The sequence below is a fragment of the Scophthalmus maximus genome, chromosome 12 (assembly GCF_022379125.1).
Source record: "Scophthalmus maximus strain ysfricsl-2021 chromosome 12, ASM2237912v1, whole genome shotgun sequence".
NCBI lineage: Eukaryota > Metazoa > Chordata > Actinopteri > Pleuronectiformes > Scophthalmidae > Scophthalmus > Scophthalmus maximus.
The window spans coordinates 18837843-18857500 of NC_061526.1; the positions used below are offsets into that span (position 1 = coordinate 18837843).

The 19658-nt window shown below is 43.7% G+C and overlaps 1 protein-coding gene across 1 annotated transcript in view; it reads left to right on the forward strand.

Moving 5' to 3' along the window:
- Positions 1 to 19658, forward strand: part of exoc4 (exocyst complex component 4) — a 96444-nt gene that overhangs the window by 67516 nt on the left and 9270 nt on the right. The window contains exons 14-19 of the mRNA XM_035610331.2: positions 5569 to 5705; positions 6401 to 6556; positions 7982 to 8160; positions 15462 to 15606; positions 17252 to 17430; positions 17544 to 17703. Coding sequence (XP_035466224.1) covers positions 5569 to 5705; positions 6401 to 6556; positions 7982 to 8160; positions 15462 to 15606; positions 17252 to 17430; positions 17544 to 17703 — 956 coding nt within the window. The remainder of the gene's footprint in view (positions 1 to 5568; positions 5706 to 6400; positions 6557 to 7981; positions 8161 to 15461; positions 15607 to 17251; positions 17431 to 17543; positions 17704 to 19658) is intronic.

Here is a 19658-nt window from a genome sequence, read left to right on the forward strand (position 1 = left end):
TACAGGTTCACACCATGCAGTGCTACCACTGACAAAGTCTCTGTGTACAACGGGACATAATCTTTGCCTTTGGAGTGAGGGAGTTAGTGAGAGAGGGAGGGAGAGAGAGAGAGAGAGAGAAGTTGAAATGTCAGCTCTAGCGCTGAAGGAGAGAAGGTTTCTGCTGCGGGCGCCTGATAAAAGTTACAGCTTGAATTTTTTTTCCCGAGGCAGGTTTGTGCTCTGAATTTGCGAATGACTTGTCTTTGTGTCGCTGGGACGACGCGTACTGTTTCGTATCTGTGCGTGCGCATGTGGGCTAACACAATGGCTCCAGATGGGCCTAATGGGGCACAGAGAGGAACATACACCCTGCTTAGAACGCATTAAACCACATTTTACTAATTTGTCTTTCTTTTTAACCCTCTCATCCAAACTATTATTCACTCACACACACACACACACACACACACACACACACACACACACACACACACACACACACACACACACACACACCAATGAAGGCCCAACCCAGCTCTTGTGATAAATAATTCATGGTAATTGACAAAAGTAAGTGATGGGTAATTTCATAAGAGGGTAAGGGGGACATCTCCCTCACATCCACCAGCAGAAGGCGATGGTACAATCTCCGGGGTAGAAACACCAGAGTGATCATGGCACGATCAGTAGAATTGAGTTGTTGCTCTCTGTGGGGGATTAAGTGGTGGATCTGAACTCTGGGGAGATTAATGCAGGAGCCGCACATTTCACCCTGCATTTGTGTGTGTGTGTGTGTGTGTGTGTGTGTGTGTGTGTGTGTGTGGGTGTGGGTGTGTGGGTGTGAACAGGGAGTGAGGCCCGTCTGCAATCACCCGAGTGTAATATTGCTCCTCATTTCTCAATAAGAGCACTTTTAAAGCTTTGCATCAGAAGTGATGATGGTGAAAATGAAAAAGATGATGTCTTCTTGTAATTATCCATTGTTGTCCAGCCTGTAGCTTTGTATTTATTTCAATGGTAGCGTGTTGTTCCTCGAGCATCACAGCTAATTGGATGTATACTTCATTATTCGCTTTTCATCATTTTACTTCTTTCGGCTGAAAATCTATCATTAAATGACCGACAAGGATTCAATTGGCTCACCTTCGTGAATGATTAGTTTGTTATTCAAATGCATATGAGGTTATACTATACACTGCAGTCAATCAGAGGGGGATTTCTTGTTCTCGATTAGAGGTTACTGCTCTTGGTGAGTGATTTACAGCCCGAATAGGAAGTTGTTTTGTAAGAAGGTAAATCTGCATGTAAACAAATTATGCAGGTTTAGTTGAGTCCTTCATTTCAAATATTGAAAGCCACATTCAAGTAATTAAACTCTAAAATAAGCAAGTGGGGAGATTATTCTGAATTTTAAATTCTAGTCCTGATCTCACTGAATGAATTCCCACGAGGGGCAGGGGGGCAACTTTTGTATCTGGCTCCTCCCCCCCCCCCCCCCCCGTGACATTACATGCACATTTGAGAAGACAAAAGCGCACACCGCCTAGTTGTCAGAGCTTAAACAAACTTGAATAGGAACCCACACCCGAGCACACACACGAAGAAGCATGTGCTTCGGTTGAGCTGGCACAAGCATGAGGGCCATCCGGTGTGTGTGTCAGGGGAGTCTTCTGGAGCATGGCCCGACGCTGACTTTGATGAATGATCTGTCAAGACAATGTCCCACTCGTGACCAGCTCCCCTTTACCCAGGAGAGGGACAGCCTGTGTGTGTGTGTTTGCGTGTGGACAAAAAGAGGGGGAGCCAGAGGTTATCCTTGCACGTGTTCCTGTTGATGTGTGGGGGTGTGTGTGCAGCTGTGTGTATGCGCACTACTGAGTGCGTATTATTTTGGCAACCCATGATTGCACGTGTGATCAGCGTGGCAGGGGCATTACACGAGTCAGCAGTGACTCAAGTGGCAGAGAGCGCGGGGTTAAACACCCTGCTGACCCCCACACAACCTTCAGGGGCCTCCCAGCTATTTTAATGGGGAAATCCATGATCCATTTCTGATTCAGATCTCTCATCCCCCCCCTCCACTTTGACATTTCAGAGAACACATTACAGAAACCTTATGAGGCTAACTGACATTCACAAGTTAAGTCGGTTCCATCCATATCATAACAGAAGTTGTCTCAGGCTCCTTTTTCAGGTGTACACTGTGCTCTTTCACAATATTATTCACAGAAACCCAACTTTGAGCAAGACCTTGGCAAGAAACGGCACGTTCTTGCATAATCCAAGTGAGCGCGGGTAAATTAATTACACTTCCTCCTTTTTATCTTCCTTCGTCTACCTCAGGATGGCGATTCGGGTTGAGCCAGGAAAAACTCAGAGTTTAGCGATTACATCCCCGCGCTCTTACTGCAGTAATGCCATTCCCCGTGTTGTGCTTTTCACTCCCTCCACAAAAGGAAGCAGCTACTTTCAGCACCGACTCGGGGCGGTTTCTGTTGTGATGACCGTGCATTAAGCCCTTTTTTTCTGCTGAGGCGCCGGTCTTGAGTGCTAGCTCTGCCTGGTTTGCTGTCATTAAACCACTCTGGCCGTGGCCTTCATTTCACTCTTAACCACTGCACTTCACACCCAGCGGATTCTGCGATCCTTTCCAGGTCTCATTTTCCTTGATGACTATGCTTTTCTTTCTTTTTTTTACGTAGTAATGATGTGAAAGAGAGGAGGCAACGATAAAACCAAGCTCAGTTTCAGGGGTAATTCAATGCTGTGAAGTAGATTATAGGTAAATCTGGGTGTTTGCCACATGGTAGCACGGAAAGTTGACCTTTAAGCCGGAGTCATTAGGAAAGGGAGACGGAGAGGAGTAAGGATGGACATAGATAGAGAAGCCTCCACAGTGCATGTTGTCTGCAATGTAGCAGTCAGGGAGGCACAGCAGAACGCGCTCGCTCTCAGCCCTCCCTTTCTCCGTCTGTACCCTTGATTACTTTTTAATGATTTCTGCTGCCTAAGACAAATGGCTGTGTTAAATGAGCAGAATTAGACAAGGGAGCTGAGCGCAGGAGCATTTGTTAGAGCAGGAGTAATGGATCAGGCATCCATTGTTTACTCTTCCCCATTCACTGACTTGGCTTGATATTGAGCTCCATGTCCTCAAAGTGGAGACAGTAATGGTGGTGGACGGGGGGGGGGGGGGCACAGTCCTTATTTGGCTGACACATTAACTTTTTGACAATAGCTTGTTATTTTTCTCAAAATCCTCTAAATTCTTTTATACCATATAGTTGAAATTCTCAAATTTGACCATTTTTAATAGCAAGGCTAAGTTTTTAATGTGTTAAAAAAATACTGCTACAGCTGCAGTATTTTTCTCTTCCTGGAAATATGGGAATCGGATGCTTTTGCACTTTTATATTAATTCATTATCACTGAATAAAATAGAATTGAAGTTATCAGTTCTTTGTGTTTTCTATATTTGCCCCTTTTCTTGTGAGTGCCGTTTACTTTGTGGCAGGTGTCGTAATAGTCCCTGCTGTTGCAGCAGTCCAGTTTCCCCCAAAGCATTATTGCTGTCAATGTACTAAATCAATCCAATTTGATTAATCAAAAGTAATCCAATTTTTGCCAAAAATCAAATGGGTCATAAAATCCCCCAGCGCCCTAATGCACTGCATTTATATGGACTCGCTGTCTGAGAAAGTCAGTCATGCGCTCATGCTGAAGTTTCCCTTGAGCCACCAACTGAATCCTTTGCAGCCTCAGTGGTGCTGCTGAGTTTACAAACTCACCTGGCCATGTCAGAATATTATCACCACAGTCCTGGTAAACAGACATGGGCAGCAATGTCATCGCCTCCTCTAAACTGTGTTGTGCAAGCGGTTTACTGTACCACCTGCCTGAGATAAGAAGTGGATGTAGCTGCTGCCTGAGCTTCACAAACAGCTAGCCTGCCTGCCCGCTCGCAGGGTCTCTGTATTTCCTGCTCCCCTGGCAGCCTGACAGGGAGTCAGGCATGGACAATAAAGGGTGTTCCCTTGGCAGAGACGCGGCCTTGGTTAGCACTCCATGGGCATGGGCACCGCTATGGATCATTACTTCCCTCAGTATGGTGGCTGCTGTGTGTGTGTGTGTGTGTGTGTGTGTGTGTGTGTGTGTGTGTGTGTGTGTGTGTGTGTGTGTGTGTGTGTGTGTGTGTGTGTGTGTGTGTGTGTGTGTGTGTGTGTGTGTGCGTTTGCATGTGCGCGTGTGTGCATGTTGCTCGCCTGCTTGTGACAGAATGAGTGAGGGGGAAACTGAAACGGAGAAAGGCCTATTAATATTAATATCATTCTATCACATCAGGGTTCCTTCCATATTTTTTGAAGATCAATTACAGTCACTACTGCCCCCTGTCGTCCCTGTAGCCACTCTGGCAGCTCGCTGCCGGCCTTGAATATAATGGAGCTCTTTAAAAAAAATGAATTATTAATGATGAAATTGTAGAGATAATGCTTGCATACAAAGTTTGTACATATGAAGTCTACTTCTCTGGGACTCATTCTCATTCAATATCCCATTCTGTATTTTTAATCGTGACGAAATAAGATGTTGACTCTCGAGTAGATCATCAGGTTGTTGTAAATATGTTCTGCCTGGTTTTGGCAAGTGGCACTAAAAAGGTTCGAGGCAATACCTTCTGCTCCCCCTGCAGCTGTTTGCTTCTACCACAGGTCATATCTATTGTATTCATCTTTGACAAAGCTGTACATTTTTCCATTTCACTCCTCAAGGATGGGACTCCATATTATGTTTACATAGCAGTACAGTGAGCAGAACAGTAATAATCTGTGAATGATGACTAAAAATCACATGTTTGATATCCCTGTCTGTAAAGCTTTGTATGGGATTACTCTGCACTAAACAAAGCACTGCGTTTGTAATGGTAGCAATTTCCAGAGAGGGTGCAGTGAGGCTATTGCCAGACTAAAAGCAAGTTATCACTGTTATTAGAGATTTTTGGATAGATTGGTTAAGTGCTGGGAGCAGACAAACAGGTATGTGCTGAGTTGTAATCTCATTTAACAGCTCTTGCTTTCTTCAAAGCTGTGTGCTTTTGAAAAGTTTGCTCCCTGCGTGTTTGTGCGAGTGTGTCTGGGGATGTGAAGCGGCTCTGCTGTTCCCGGGCCAGCTATTAGTCATGCAGGAGTGGCTAATCTGTAATGGCTGCTGTCATAGCCCTGCCGTGGCTTCTGGTGATGGGCGCCCTATGACAAATGCACACGCAGCCTGAGAACACACACACAACACAGTAAAAAGAAAAAAAACATGTGCGCGCTAATTCACTCGCACACAAAGAAATGATCCATTCCACCAATACGGAGTTTCGACTATCGACAAGATGTCCAGTCACCAGTCCTCAGTTGAGCCGCAGGTGACCGACAGATAAGTGAAATAAGAGTCATCCAGAGACATTAACACGAGAGGAGACTGGATCTGACGTGACACTCGCATAAAACCCACTCCCATTTTGTCTTTCGGTGTCTGTTCACAGTTAAAAAGCTCAACCCAACCGAACACTGATTACTCTGCTGCTGTTCTTGTCTCTAGAGCACAGTGGTGGTGGAGAAGTCCATCCAGGATCTAATGAGCCTGATGCAGGACCTGAGTGCTTACTCCAACCAGTTCCTGGAAATGGTATGCGACAAGCTCAAGGAGTACAAGGAAATCTGCAACACGGCCTACAGGTGAGAGGAGACTAGGAGCTGGAATCCTTTCCTTACCTGGACATAGAACAGAACACTATTAAATACCATAAAATGCTTTTTAAAAACATATTTGTATACGTTCTTAGAAATGCAACCGTTGCCACACACCCGCAATCACACACACACACATTGGTACTAGGAAGGCCATCCATCTGTACCCTGTAACACCTGGCCAGGTAAAGGGAGGGGTACTGAGTATGTGGAGGGGTAAGAGAGGGAGTGATGAACGGGCCTGGAGACACAGGGAAGGACTGACGGACTGCTGGGAGTCCATCTGGACTCTGTCACAGGTCAGCCTCGCTCTCACCGGGGCCTCCGAGTGATAAAGACAAGCCCAACCGAGACTGTCAGAGTGTCTGCATTTGTGTTTGTTTGCCCCTTAACACATGAACGGGTCTCTGTCTCTCTCAGCCGCCCATTCCCCCCCCTCTCCTTTATATGTGTGTGGATGTGAAACCCTCAAGTCCTTGTGTCTCCTGTACAAGATATTAATTTGATATCAAATGCAGAGGACAGAGGAGTTTTCTTCAACCCAGACACATGTAAACAAAGAAAATATATGTTGGCAGACATTTATACTTATCTGTTGTTGTATCAGCAAAAAATTATGTTTTTTTTCCATAACTTAACTATGAGTTGTCTTCATTCCATATTGTGTGTCTGTGTCCCCTCAGGGGTATAGTCCAGTGTGAGGAGAAGCTGACCATCAGTGCATCCTGGTCCAAAGACGAGGACATCAGTCGTCTGCTCCAGTCCCTCCCGAACTGGGCTAATATGGCCCAACCCAGGCAGACCCGACAGAAGAGAGAGGATGAGGAGGACTTTACCCGGTACGCTCACAATTCTGGCATGAAGAAAAACTATAATCAAACAAACAGGGCAACAGGAACGCACACTCGTGCACACTACACACATGAAAATCACAGTCACCTCCCTCACATCGTTGCTTCTTTATCCGCATATTATTGAACCCTCTCTTGTTGACTAAGATGCACTCATAAAAGAAGTCACAATCGCTATTTTAAACACCCTATATCTGAAGGGAGCGAGGAAACGAGGGAAGAACAAAATAGGAAAATATAAAGAGAGCAGTCGGAGGCAGCGGGAGGGTGGAGGGGGGGTCAGTCTTATCGAAATTGCTTTTGAATGTGCGCTCTCTTCAGGGAACACTGGAGCTCATCGGAGCGGAATGGTAAAGTAAATAAATAAATTGGTTATGTGGCAAAAGAAAGTCAATCTGCTGTGCGCGCTCTTCTCCACACGCAGACACACATACACTGTGGGAGCGCCGAGATAGCAAGAGGAAGACCATAAGGCCGTTTGATTTGAGCGCCGTAGATGTTTGCATTACTATAAAAGGGGGATTAGCTTCTGCACGACTGGCAACCCAGTGCTTTAATAAAGCCTCATTAATAAGCTACATGTGTGGGTATGTGTGCGTGCGTCGTGTTTCTTCTACCCATCTGTTGTTCGAGGGATCTTGATCTTGTGGGCATCCCGGTGACTCCGGAGGCCAGTCCACATGCCATGCGTTCGCAAGCACTGCACTGTTGAGATTTACTCATCCAACTTCCAGCTTGCTCTCTCCTCCGTCTTGCTCGCCGGTCTCCAAAGTGATTTATCCTTCCAAACACCACAAGCGATTGTTAATACAATGCAGAAGAGGTTTTGATCTTTTTGTCTTTGTTTTTCCGCCCTGTAACTCTCTTGCCTTCTGTTGGTTTTCTATTTGTGAATGTTCTCCATCGCCTGCTGTTTTTCTTCTCCTGCCGACCGTTGAGCTTCTCCCTACTTTTAAAGTGACAATGCCCATAAAATGATCTTCATAACACGTCCAACTTTCTTGTTCCTATCCTCGACTCATCTTTCTGTTTATCTTTCAGTCCTAATATCTATCTAGTTATCAACCCCGTATCCCTTTTATTATCCTTTTTGCTTTTTTACCTGGTTTGGACTTTCTCACATCAAGGTGAAGGCTTTAATTCAGTTCAACATCAAGGCTCAACCATTGTTCAAATAACAGCTCACTATTAAATTTGAATCCTCTTTAAATAAACATTCACACTCAAACATTTACTCATCTATTCCACTTTGCAGTTCTTTATGTTTTAAACTTTTGAAAAATTACTTCCATTATTAAAGCATTTATGTTTACTACGCAGGTATTTTGAGTCCAACCAGCAAACCAATCATTTCCTGCAACAAACCTGATTATGGGCTCTTTCACTCTTACACTCACTCTCTCCTTTCACCAGAGCGGCTTTTGCGAAGGAGTCAGAGGTGTTGACCGGGAACCTCGGAGACAAGTTAATCCCCCAGAATGAGATCCTCCGTGACGTCAGTGACCTGAAGGCTCTGGCCAACCTTCATGAGAGCATGGAGTGGCTCGCCGTTCGCCTCAAGACATTCTTCGCCAACCTGCCTCATGCCTCCAGTAAGTAAAGGAAACATCATATTCGTGGAAGTAGCTGATACCCTTTAATGGTCATGAATTGACTCTTGGGACCTAGAATCAAAACATTGTCTGGATGGTTTATGTTGGATCACAGTCAGGATTACATGACGTTTTCCCATCCTTAGCTGCAGCCACACTTCTTAACCTGCGCCTCATTAAGTTGAGTGAATTATCACACAATCATTCCACTGGAGTTGTCAAAGAACACTTTACATACAGACTCATTAAGGTTGCCTCTACCTCTGCAAGTGTGTGTCTGCAGAAATGCCTACCCTCATCAAGACTCTTAGAAAAAAGCTTTCCATGCGTTCCCTGCACAGTCATCACTTTTGCATCATTAATCACTGATCAAAATGAGGTGTGTGTCTGTTTCCATCCCACACATGGTCTTTATGTAGATCTTGTTAATTGCTTATCATCACAGTTATGTTTTTATCCTCATTACCACACTAAGAGCACGTTTAATCTACCTATAAAGATTCTAGCATCTGGTAATATGCTTCTTCGAGTCCATATCTTTTTATTAGCATCATATGATGGCAATCAGAGAGTTATTACTCCCATTAATGGCTCTTATCCTAGGTTCATGTTTGTTTTTTAATCTGTAGTGTCTCGCCGCAGTCTCTAATTTTGTGTTTTCTTGTCCTCATGCCTTTCCAAACTATAAAGTAAATGTGCCTTTTCCCCATGTGCTTACAAAATAAACAGAAATTAGACTTTTCACTTTTTCAGTCTCACGCAAAAGTCATATTCATTTGATGTGTTGTTCATGTCTTTCTAATAAGCTCATTCAATATTTAGGAATATTGTCTGACTGAATTTCTTCCGCTGGAAAGATGAAGCTCCTGAAAATTCTGTTTGACTGAAAAAAGGTTTCAAATGTCAGAGCAATGTTTAGTTTTGTTGAAGTAACCATTTCGATTTTTAGCTTCCGTTTTGTTTTAGTTTGACGCCAATAAGCGCTGCTTACAATATCTGGCTTGAGTTTCAACAGACATTTCCAAATAAACAAAAACTGTTTCCTCTTTTTATATGGCTATTCATTCACCGTTGTAGTTATATGGCGAAACTAAGCCACGTTCACAGCAGTATCTTGGTCCTCTGGCAGATCTCTGGTAAATTATGCACCTTTCCTAGAGGGATGGAGAGAGTGCTTCAACCTTTATCAGCCAAGACTCTCTAGCTCCAGAACGCTGATTGCTCATTGAACTTTGCGCTATTCCGCTGTTCCGTATCTCAACTTTTTTTCCTTTTTTTTTAAGGTATAAAATAATTAAATGACACATTTTCAGATACTCTTATTTGGGCCTCACTTTGTCACTATCTCTTTTTAAACTCTTCCCTCTCACTCTGACGCTGGCGTTCTTCGTCTATTCATAGATAAGGATTCAATAAAAGTACGAGAAGGGACGTGACATAGTTATGATTAATTCTGCCGGGTGGCATTAATGGGAAGGATAGGGCAGCCACTTATCACGCTGGTACAGCCCCCGTTTTGTTCAATATTTAGTGTTTGCTGAGCAGATGATGAACTACGCGTTTTGGTATGGCCCTAAGTGTGTGTGTGTGTGTGTGTGTGTGTGTGTGTGTGTGTGTGTGTGTGTGTGTGTGTGTGTGTGTGTGTGTGTGTGTGTGTGTGTGTGTGTGTGCGTGCCTGCGTGCGTGCCTGCGTGCGTGCATGCGTGCATGCGTGCATGCATGTGTGTGTGTATGTACATAAGCATGCAGTGTGTAAGATGGGACAAGGGTATGGCAGGGAAAAAGGACCCCACCTTATCTCATCCTTCAACCCCCCTGCCTCACGTCTATGCACCTCCAAATTGGATTTTATATTACAGAAGCAGTCAGGTATGAACAACTCATTTTCTTCTCCCTCTTTTTGCTTTTTCTTTCTTTTCGTACCTCTTTCTTACTTTCTCAGCTTCATTCTGTCTTTTTCCTGTCTTTCTGTTTTTTCTCCCATTCATTCCTCATTATGGCAGTGTGAACATTGGTAGATTTTGTCCGTGGTTGGTTGAGCTCTGTGGTCGACGTTTGGTTTGATCACGCTGGATGTGAAGTTACACACATCGCAATGCTTTGAAGTATAGAGAATAAATTGAAGAAGAAAAAAACGTGTATCCGATTGGTTGAACTTGGATATGTGTGTCTCAGATGATTAAGGATGTTAGAGCCTCTGTGTGTGTGCGTGTAAAGAGGACTGTTTGTGTGTGTGTAAATGCAAACAGAGCGCTGATGGTGATTGGCCGTGAAGGTGGCTGGAGAAAGGGTCTTATCACCCATCTGGTTGCAGCATTGAACTTCTAATCCAATACAATATTTACCCGACAAAACACACACACACACACACACACACACACACACACACACACACACACACACAGCTGCCTGAGGGGTAATGTCAGCATGACAGCCATTTTTTTTGTTGACTGCTGTGTGTATGTTTTGAGATTTTTTTTGAAATATACCAGTGTGCCTGGCAGCCTCGTTGGATCTTTGTGTACCGAGCATTGACCTGAGTTCATGCAGGACGAAAGATCTTCCCCGTGGGCAGTCTTTTTTTCCTGGAGACTTTTTCCGTCTAGCAACACTTTATGTACATGTGTGCAAATGTTGTGTATTCACGTCGGGGGGCCCGGCCATCGTGGGGTGAAGAAACAGGCCTCTTATCGATGCTGCGGGGTTTCGAGATGATCATCATGTGGTCTTCCAATGGGAGTAAGTTTCTTCTCTCTTTCAGTGGTTGCTCTGCTGCATGTCTCAGGGCTTATGGAATACACTTCTCTAACCTTGACTATAGAGTGTAGGTCTTTACCCTTTGGCGGTGATGTTTTCCTTGACGCCATTTAACAAGGCGAGTTGACTAACAACACATTCTTATTCACCGCAGAGGCTTGGGGGAGAGGCTGCATTGGGAGATGATGGTGTTGTTTTTACAGTTGTCGAAGTACTGTCTTTGTTCATCCATCCATTTGTTTCTGTCCAAAATGTCAACTGTATTTCTATTATTTCTCACGATAGGACGCCATTAAGCAGTGTGGGGGGTTTTGAATATCAAAATCTTTGTGTCTCATCCTCAATTTTTTCCCCGCTCTCCATCTTCTCTCCTTCTCCCCTCTCTCTCTGTGGATAGAAGTTCAGATCCCCATGTGCAGATGTTCATCCTCTACCAGAGGCAGCAAAATAATTAATAACTCCTCTCCTCTCTTACTCAGTCATTTATGAATCATTCATCACTCCACCCCTGCAGGATACTGTCCTGTGCTTATTTTTCTCCATTTTGCAGAGAGGTTGGGCATGATGTCCTTTTTGAACAAAACAGATAATTTTTTATCAAACGTATTTGTCAGCACTGCATAAATTAATCAGTATTGGTTTCCTGTTTCTTCACGAGTTGTGTAGCAGAGAGGGCAACGAGTGTGTGTTAAGATGAGATGTCCGGGTGTGTGTGTGCATTTGCATGTTGCACGTGTGTAAGTGTGTGAATTCCATCACTGATCTTCTCTCTTAATGTCTGCCAGCCTCATCTTCCGCAGATGGCAACAACAGACGTTTCTCTTAGATGGGATCCAAAAATAATTGGATAAGCGTACCACGCGTGCGCGCACAAGCACACACACACATGCCTACATGGGTGCATAAATAGATACACAACAAACATATCCTCCCATTTAATCATGCATATGCAAAGAACTTATAAATAAGAGATGGGAGTAATCTGGTTTGAGGAAAAAGAAAGCAGAAGGAAGCAGATAGAGGGTAAAAAAAAAGAGAGCAAGAGAGTTGTCAGTCAGGACCAATGAGTCGTCTCCTCTTGCCCGTCTGTCCCTGACTCTAATAGCGTCCCCCCCATGCTGCGACGCCTCCCTCGCACCATCAAAGCGGCACAGGCTGGGGGAGGCGGCGCAAGAATCTGTGTCTTTTTGGTTGTGTGTGTGTGTGCGTGTGTGTGTGTGCGTGTGTCTGTCACGGACACCCCCTGGAGAGACCTCCAGCAGTGTGTGCCACAACGAGCCCTGTTTTTTTCCCCTTTCTGCTGCCAAAGTGAGTGAGTGTAATGCACATGAGAGGAAACAGAAGCCTTCGAGTCAGTTTCACACAGACAGACAGGCACACGCACACACACACACACACACACACACACACACACACACACACACCTGAAGGAATAACAGTCCCACAGACAGCAAGTTAAATGCTCGGGACCTTTCAAATGAGAAGAAAAGAGACTGAGTGAGTTAGAGTCAAATAGTCTATCTGATAAATATACAGGACAATTACTTTTTCTCAGGTGCTCTAAGTAAGACTTCACAATAACAGAAATGCCATTTTTGTATGTCCGTGCGTGCGCATACACTGCTAGATGCATCAAACACTTGTTGATGTTGCTACCACTCCTTTGATGCCCGTCAACATCAGTAACATCATACATCACTTTCAGGTTTCCTGCTGAATATGTGAGCAGTGATAATGTGTGTCACTGCTGGGCTATGTATCTTCTAATGATCTGATAAGATGACCAGGGAGAATAAACAACCTCAGCTTAGGCCAATCAGATGAAGTCAGTTATGTCATTATGCTTCACTCCCTTGAGAAATCATTGTGGATTTTTTTATTATTATATATATTAAGGCCGATCTTGGTTGTTGTTTTTCCTGTGGCTCATTTAGCAGGATTAATACAGATACTGATTAATAAAGATCTAATCTGTGGCTCTCTGTTTTCTGCCAGTGGATGAGGCAGTCCCTAGTGTGGAGTCGATATATGATATTGATTTCATACAGTGGCACTGACGTTGATTGAAATTTCCTGAAAAATTATGCGATATGTTAAAAATAGTCAATCCATTTAAAACAGTCACCGTTTTGGTCTCAGACTCATTTAATGTGGAAAAAGTCATATTTTCAAAGATAACGGCAGATTATAATGAAAATAAAAGCATTCATACCCCTTAATTATCACCATGCTGGTGTTTCTTGCTGTGGTAATAATGACACTGATTAAAAAAAGAAGAAAGGAGGGCTTGACCTACAACTTTACTTTTTTGCCAGAAGGTAAAGTTTTCAATTTCCAGCCGATACCTTCTAACCCTTGCCTATGGCCACGAGTTTTATGCAGAAACTGAAAGACGTGAGAATGCAAATACAATCGGCAGAAATGTGTTTCTCATCTGTAAGGTGGCTGGGCTCACCCTTATAGATAAGGAGCACGAACATCCGGAGAAAACTCAGAGTAAACCTGCTGCTCCTCTGCGTGGAAAAGAGGGAGTTGAGGTGGTTTGAGCATCCGATCAGGGAGCCTCCGGGCACAGCCCCGACTGGTAGACCATAAGAGCAGCTGTCACTGTGTTCTCACATCCCAAGCCTGGCAGTGTTTGCTTTGTTAATTGGATGGCAAAGAGACATACCTCCCTGCTGTTTGCCTAAACCAATGGCTTCTCATCTTATCGGGGGTTAATTTAAAGAAGCCCTTATTCACCGGCTCTTACAAAATGTACACACACGCGGACACGAGCGCACAGACGCTCTCGCCATTGCGACGCAGCAGAGAGGTACTGCTTAAATGAGCTTCGCGATGTCAAACAGCGCATGAATGTGTCTACAGTGAGGTGTCGAACTTAACTCGGCCTTACAAATGTGGGCGATATGCAAAGTTAATCGTCGTTGCAGTAAATACCCGAGGTGGTCATGCTTCCCGTTTTACTCCACAAACCTTCATCAGGAGCAGTGCGGTGTCTGAAAACAGCATAACTAATAAATGCGTGTGGCAGCCGATTGCGTCCATTTAGGCTGATGCACTGCTTGTATGACAGAATATAAACACATATCCAACAGATGAAGCTCTCAATATTGCTGTGTAAACAACATCAGTTCCATGGCAAGTAAAATCTGGAACGTCTCTTTGACGAGAGTCAGAAGGTATTTATGTATTTACTTTTGCCTCTATCCTTTTTTGAAATAACTCTTACTTGTTTTGAAGACCAATGGCTCACCTGGTTTCCTATTGTAAATTATGCTGTTGTGTTTTCCTGTCAGCTGGGATGCATCAAACATCTTGACGAATACATAGGGAAGTGATATGTTCTAGGTTTTTGAATGCATTATTTCAACACAGTCTAATTTTATTTTTATTGTTTTAATGTGCAAGTAAGGGCTAACTTGGTGGGGAGGAACATTTGGGAATCAACCAGTTTGGAGCTGAACGTTGCCTGCCTGCATGTATCCCACCTTCTATCTTCCATTTTGAGGGATGTCATCCAGAAGTATTTCATCATAGAGACAGTATCGTTTGACCTGAGTTTAGACATGGTGCCACTGTATCCTCAGGGTTTTTTTTTGGGGGGGGGGGGGTTTTGAGTGTGGTTCCATGCTTGCCTGCATGTGTGACCTTCGGAAGGGCAGGAAGAGTAACTGGGGAGCTGGCTTTGACTGCGGCACATCGATCGTGGACCCCTGCATTCTCCTGCTCACAGTCACCCTTTGCGCACACGCACACACACACACACACACACACACACACACACACACACACACACACGCACACACACGCCTCATTGACCAAATAGACTTACATATGAGTGACAGGGCCAATTTCTCTCCTTATCCTCCACTTGCTAATTTATGGCCATTGATCTACAACTGGATGAATTTATATACACTCATCATGCTCTCTGGTTCTCCCTCTCTCTCTCTCTCTCTCTCTCTCTCTCTCTCACACGCACAAACACACACACACACACACACATACACACAGAGGTCCTCTGTGTGGTTTACAATGCGGTGCACTGACACATGCTCCTGCTGTCTCAGCACAGGAGACGAGTAGAAAGTACAAGAACATGCTGAAGGACTCAGGACGTCTGTGAAGTTGAACTAATGGCTTTCTTTTTTTGGTTGTGCTATATGTGCCGGTGTCTCGTTTACAGTACATCTTTATGCCAGTATTAAATAGTACACATTTGTATTGCCGTGGGGGGTTTAGTACAATGGATGTCTGCACAGACAGAACACTGTAATAATGATGATATGACACTTTCTCAGGACACAGGACACACCTTTGTATCCAGACACTGAAACTTGGCCCTGAGTCTTCTACTGTAGTTAAATAATGATCCTTCTACTCACTAACGTGGCTCTTGTGTGTTTGTTAATCGTGTGTGTTAATCGTGTGTGTTAATCGTGTGTGTGTGTGTGTGTGTGTGTGTGTGTGTGTGTGTGTGTGTGTGTGTGTGTGTGTGTGTGTGTGTGTGTGTGTGTGTGTGTGTGTGTGTGTGTGTCTAGGTGTGTCTCCATGCTCAGCAGATAGTCAGGTGGTGGGTGAGAGTGAACGCAGCAGGGATCAGATTCTCCAGACCCTGAGTGACCTGTCCAGGGGCTTTCAGGACATTGCTGACCGTTGTCTCCTGGCACTGCACCTGGAAGTCAGGTAGGCTGGCAATAAAAGCATTACAGATGTAACATACTTAAGTACTTTCCAACTTTTTATCAATTTTAAATGCACAAATGCACAGTTTTTGAATTTCTTATGTCAATGTCAATATCTACAGTAAGTTATTTTACCAGACCATATATTTTCCCCCTCAACGACCACTAATAGTCATCATTCCTCTCCCACTCCCCTCTATCCCTCCATGTACCGCTATTTCCCCGTAGACTATTGTGTAGCTTATGCAATATTGTTTATGATTTCAGTTGAAAACCCTCCCCGAGGCTGATGTCTAGCTATATGCTACACCCCATTGACTCTCCCCATCTACTGAATTTCCCCTGATAGTGCTACCAGCTAAATGAAGCCATGAGGAAGAAATCAGGAGGGGAGGGTGGACGGGGAGGGTGGATCATTTTCAAATGATTGAAAAGAGAGAAGAGGAAGTGGGATGGAGGCATAGAAGGTGTGGTGTGGTTGTTGGCTTTGCCTTAAGGGGAATAGACATTCACCCATATCATTTTATACTTTTCTGCTCAGGGCGTTGTGATTATGGCCTTACGAGATAATTGACTCCTCAAGTCTAGAGAGAAATGAGCCGAAAGGACTTCAGAGTGAGATGTTTAAATGAACAGAGTGACGAAGAACCTTGGTACAGGATAGGTTTAAATCAACCCTCTCCCTTCCCATTACAATCCTAAAAGTAGAAGTAAAGACACACTTTATGTAACTATTGACATAAAATGTTCAAACTACAGTAAAATGACAAACTAGAGTAGAGGGGTTTTTTGATGATTATTGTATGATACCAGGGCTCTAATAAGTTCAGTCTTGTTCTTGGTGGTTGGTTTTTTAACTTTTTTATTTAAATTAGATCAACCAGCCAAGAAAATCTATTCAAAGTGAATAGAAAACCCCATCAGCAGGGTTCCTAACCTTTAATTACTGTACTGAAACATCTCACTGGTCAATAGCACAGCACCATGTCCTGAAAAAATCCCACAAAAATAAGATGAAATCAATTACAAAACATCGAAACTCCATTTTAGAAGTAAAGATGTAAATATGAGCTTCTCTGGCATACTTTCTACAAATTTAATTATATAGTTTTCCTTGAGTTTTTTGACAAGATGGACTTGTTGTGTGAAGGTAGTAGGCTCTTAATTTACTTAATGGTGAAAGCTTTTTTATATACTCGTAAGAGTTGTATTACGTATTTAGCGCTGCTGCTCTACAGGTTGCCCTTAACTAATCAGATTTCTCGGCTGAATAGTTTCCAGCCACGGTGTCGTGGTTGGCTGAATAAGTGGATGTAAGTACTCTAAACATAGTGATTTCTGTAGAAATGATAGGTGTTGGAGTAGTAACACTGAGAGGTGAGAGCACCCAGTAAGTGTAATTTCTAACTATGTTGTAAGGGCAGAAAATGATATACTTGGTACAGGTATATTACACACCGGTCTTTAAGACGCTCTTTTCTTTCTCCTCCTTATTGTTTCCTTATTTTTCAAAATATCAGCAGTGAATTATGCGAGAACTCAGGGTGCACTATTTAGGATTATAGAAAATGCAACAGATGTACATTTAATAACAAGACCTGATATGGACATAGATCTAATTTCCCTCTTTATCTTTCCCTTCCCAGGGTGCATTGTTTCCATTACCTGATCCCCCTCACCAAGCAAGGGAATTATGCCATTGTGGCCAATGTGGAAAGCATGGACTACGACCCACTGGTGGTCAAACTGAACAAGGACATCTCAGCCATAGAGGAGGCCATGGGGGCCGGCCTGCAGCAGCACAAGTTCCAGTACATATTTGAAGGTCAGCTCGGACCTGGGGTTAACAGCTGGCCGAGGATTTTTTTTTTTTAAAGCAGAATTAGAGTTTTGTAAAAATGGATTCAGAATTTGTTCTTTCTCTCTCTCTCCCACCAGGTCTGGGTCATCTGATCTCCTGTATTCTAATCAACGGGGCCCAGTACTTCAAGAGGATCAGCGAGTCCGGCATCAAGAAGATGTGCCGGAACATCTTTGTTCTCCAGCAGAACCTCACCAACATCACCATGTCCAGGGAGGCCGACCTCGATTTCGCCAGGTTAGAGTCTTTTTCTGGTCTTGACTGGGCTGACGACCTCGGATTAAAGTAGCAGGCAGCAGACACGTCGTGCAGGAAAAGTCACGACAAATTGTCGTGCTGTTTTCTTGTCAATACTTTATGGCTACTGGCTGTTTGCCCTTGAGTTTCGCTGATGTCACGGTGACAAGGCCTCTCAAATCACAGGACCTTAAAAACGCAAGATAAGTCTTGAAATAATAGTTTGGATCTGCGCTATCATGAATTTTAAGACTCAAATAAGTTAATCAGTGAAAAATGTCTGCATTTTTACATCACAAGATGAACTGTATTATGATGCCATCAAAAATTGATGAAACCGTCTGGTTTCAGTTTAATTCAGTCATTTAATCATATACTGGGCTAAACCCTGCATAGACGCACACAGACCTGCAGGATGTCCTCAAGTTCAGACAGCAACGCAAGAGGCAGACAGATGGTCAAACAGATTGTCATCCACACTGTGTGTCTGAGCGCTCAGGGTTGTTGGTGTTTATTCCTTATTCATACATTTATTTTTTGTGAGTCTACCTGCTGTGGCCCAGCGCTGTCCAGCCCTGACAGGCATGGGGGAAATCGGTGCTCAGATATCTTTGTGAACAAGATGAAGGGAGTGAGAAAGAGAGGGACGGAGCAGGAGGGTGCAAAGAGAGACGATACAGACAGAAGAGAGGGGTGATTCATAGTATTCAAGTTTTTTTTTTTTTTTTTTGTCCTCTTTTCATAAGCCTGTGTCCTTGACAGGAAAGAGTATGTGAGAGGAAGGGTGATGGAGAAGTTGGAGAACGAAGGGAGGGCTTGGGGAGGGAGGAAAAAGGGAGAAACTAAGTGAAAGGACGTCATAGAAAATATGTCTTTCACCGGAAAAGAATAGACGAAAAAAGTTTACAGCCGAGTGAGAGATGAAAGCAGGAAACGCATTGGGAGGCGGATGAAATGAGAAAAGTGTGAGAATAATAAAACTTCAGCAGTTTGATTAAAAGTCACCAAAGAGGCAGAACTCTTACTTTGTGAGATAAATCATACACTTTTAATTATTTTTTAAAAACAAGTTGGCCATCACACGATCCCTTGTGACCTGCTGAATGTTTTGACTTTGACAATCTAAAGACTTTAAGAACAAGAAGAACAGTTTATTTATCAGAAATCCTCTCTGATATTGTTTTTTAAAATTTTTTTTTATTGTATAATGATTTGTAAGGCAGCACTGCGACAACCCGCATCTGATATCTGTTTTCGTACAGTGCGTCTTCCCGTGCCTGAGGCGTTGTGGTGTGGGGTTAATTAGCTCTTTCACAGCGCTCTGCATCTTTTCGTTGAGTTTGTTGCATGTTTGAATGGACGGGCGTCTATGTGCTAGCGTTGTTTGGTAATACCTATTGTTTGTATGATACTCGTTGTCCAAGCCCAGTTTCCCCCTAGAAAAAAAATGAACAAAGAAGGATACTGAAATGACCTGGACCGTACTGGATGTGGAGAACCATTGATTAGTATGTAATTTCTACCCTCTGTCAACTTTGATTATGGAGAAATGCCAGTGACGGCTTCTCTGTGTTTTCTCCCACTCTCTCTGATTACGAGGCGTGGGTGGTGTGGAGGTGTTGATTGGGAATTGCAGAGCACATTGTTTACACATTCATGGCTTTTTGGATTTGCCGGCCTCTGGCTTCAAGACACACCGACAATCGCTTGCAATACGCCCATGCACACACACACAGTACACAAAGCCGCACGCGCACGCATGTAATATGTATCCCTTGTTCTCACCCATGCACAGACACTCAGCCAAGCCAATCAGCATTTTGAAATCACCATGTTTATGCTTAGGACAGGAATATTCATAGCTCCCACCTGCTAGTGCGACTGACAAGGAGGCCTCTGTGATGTGTTGTAATGACGTTAAAAGGCTTAGCAAAAGGCCGCATGAAATATTTTCC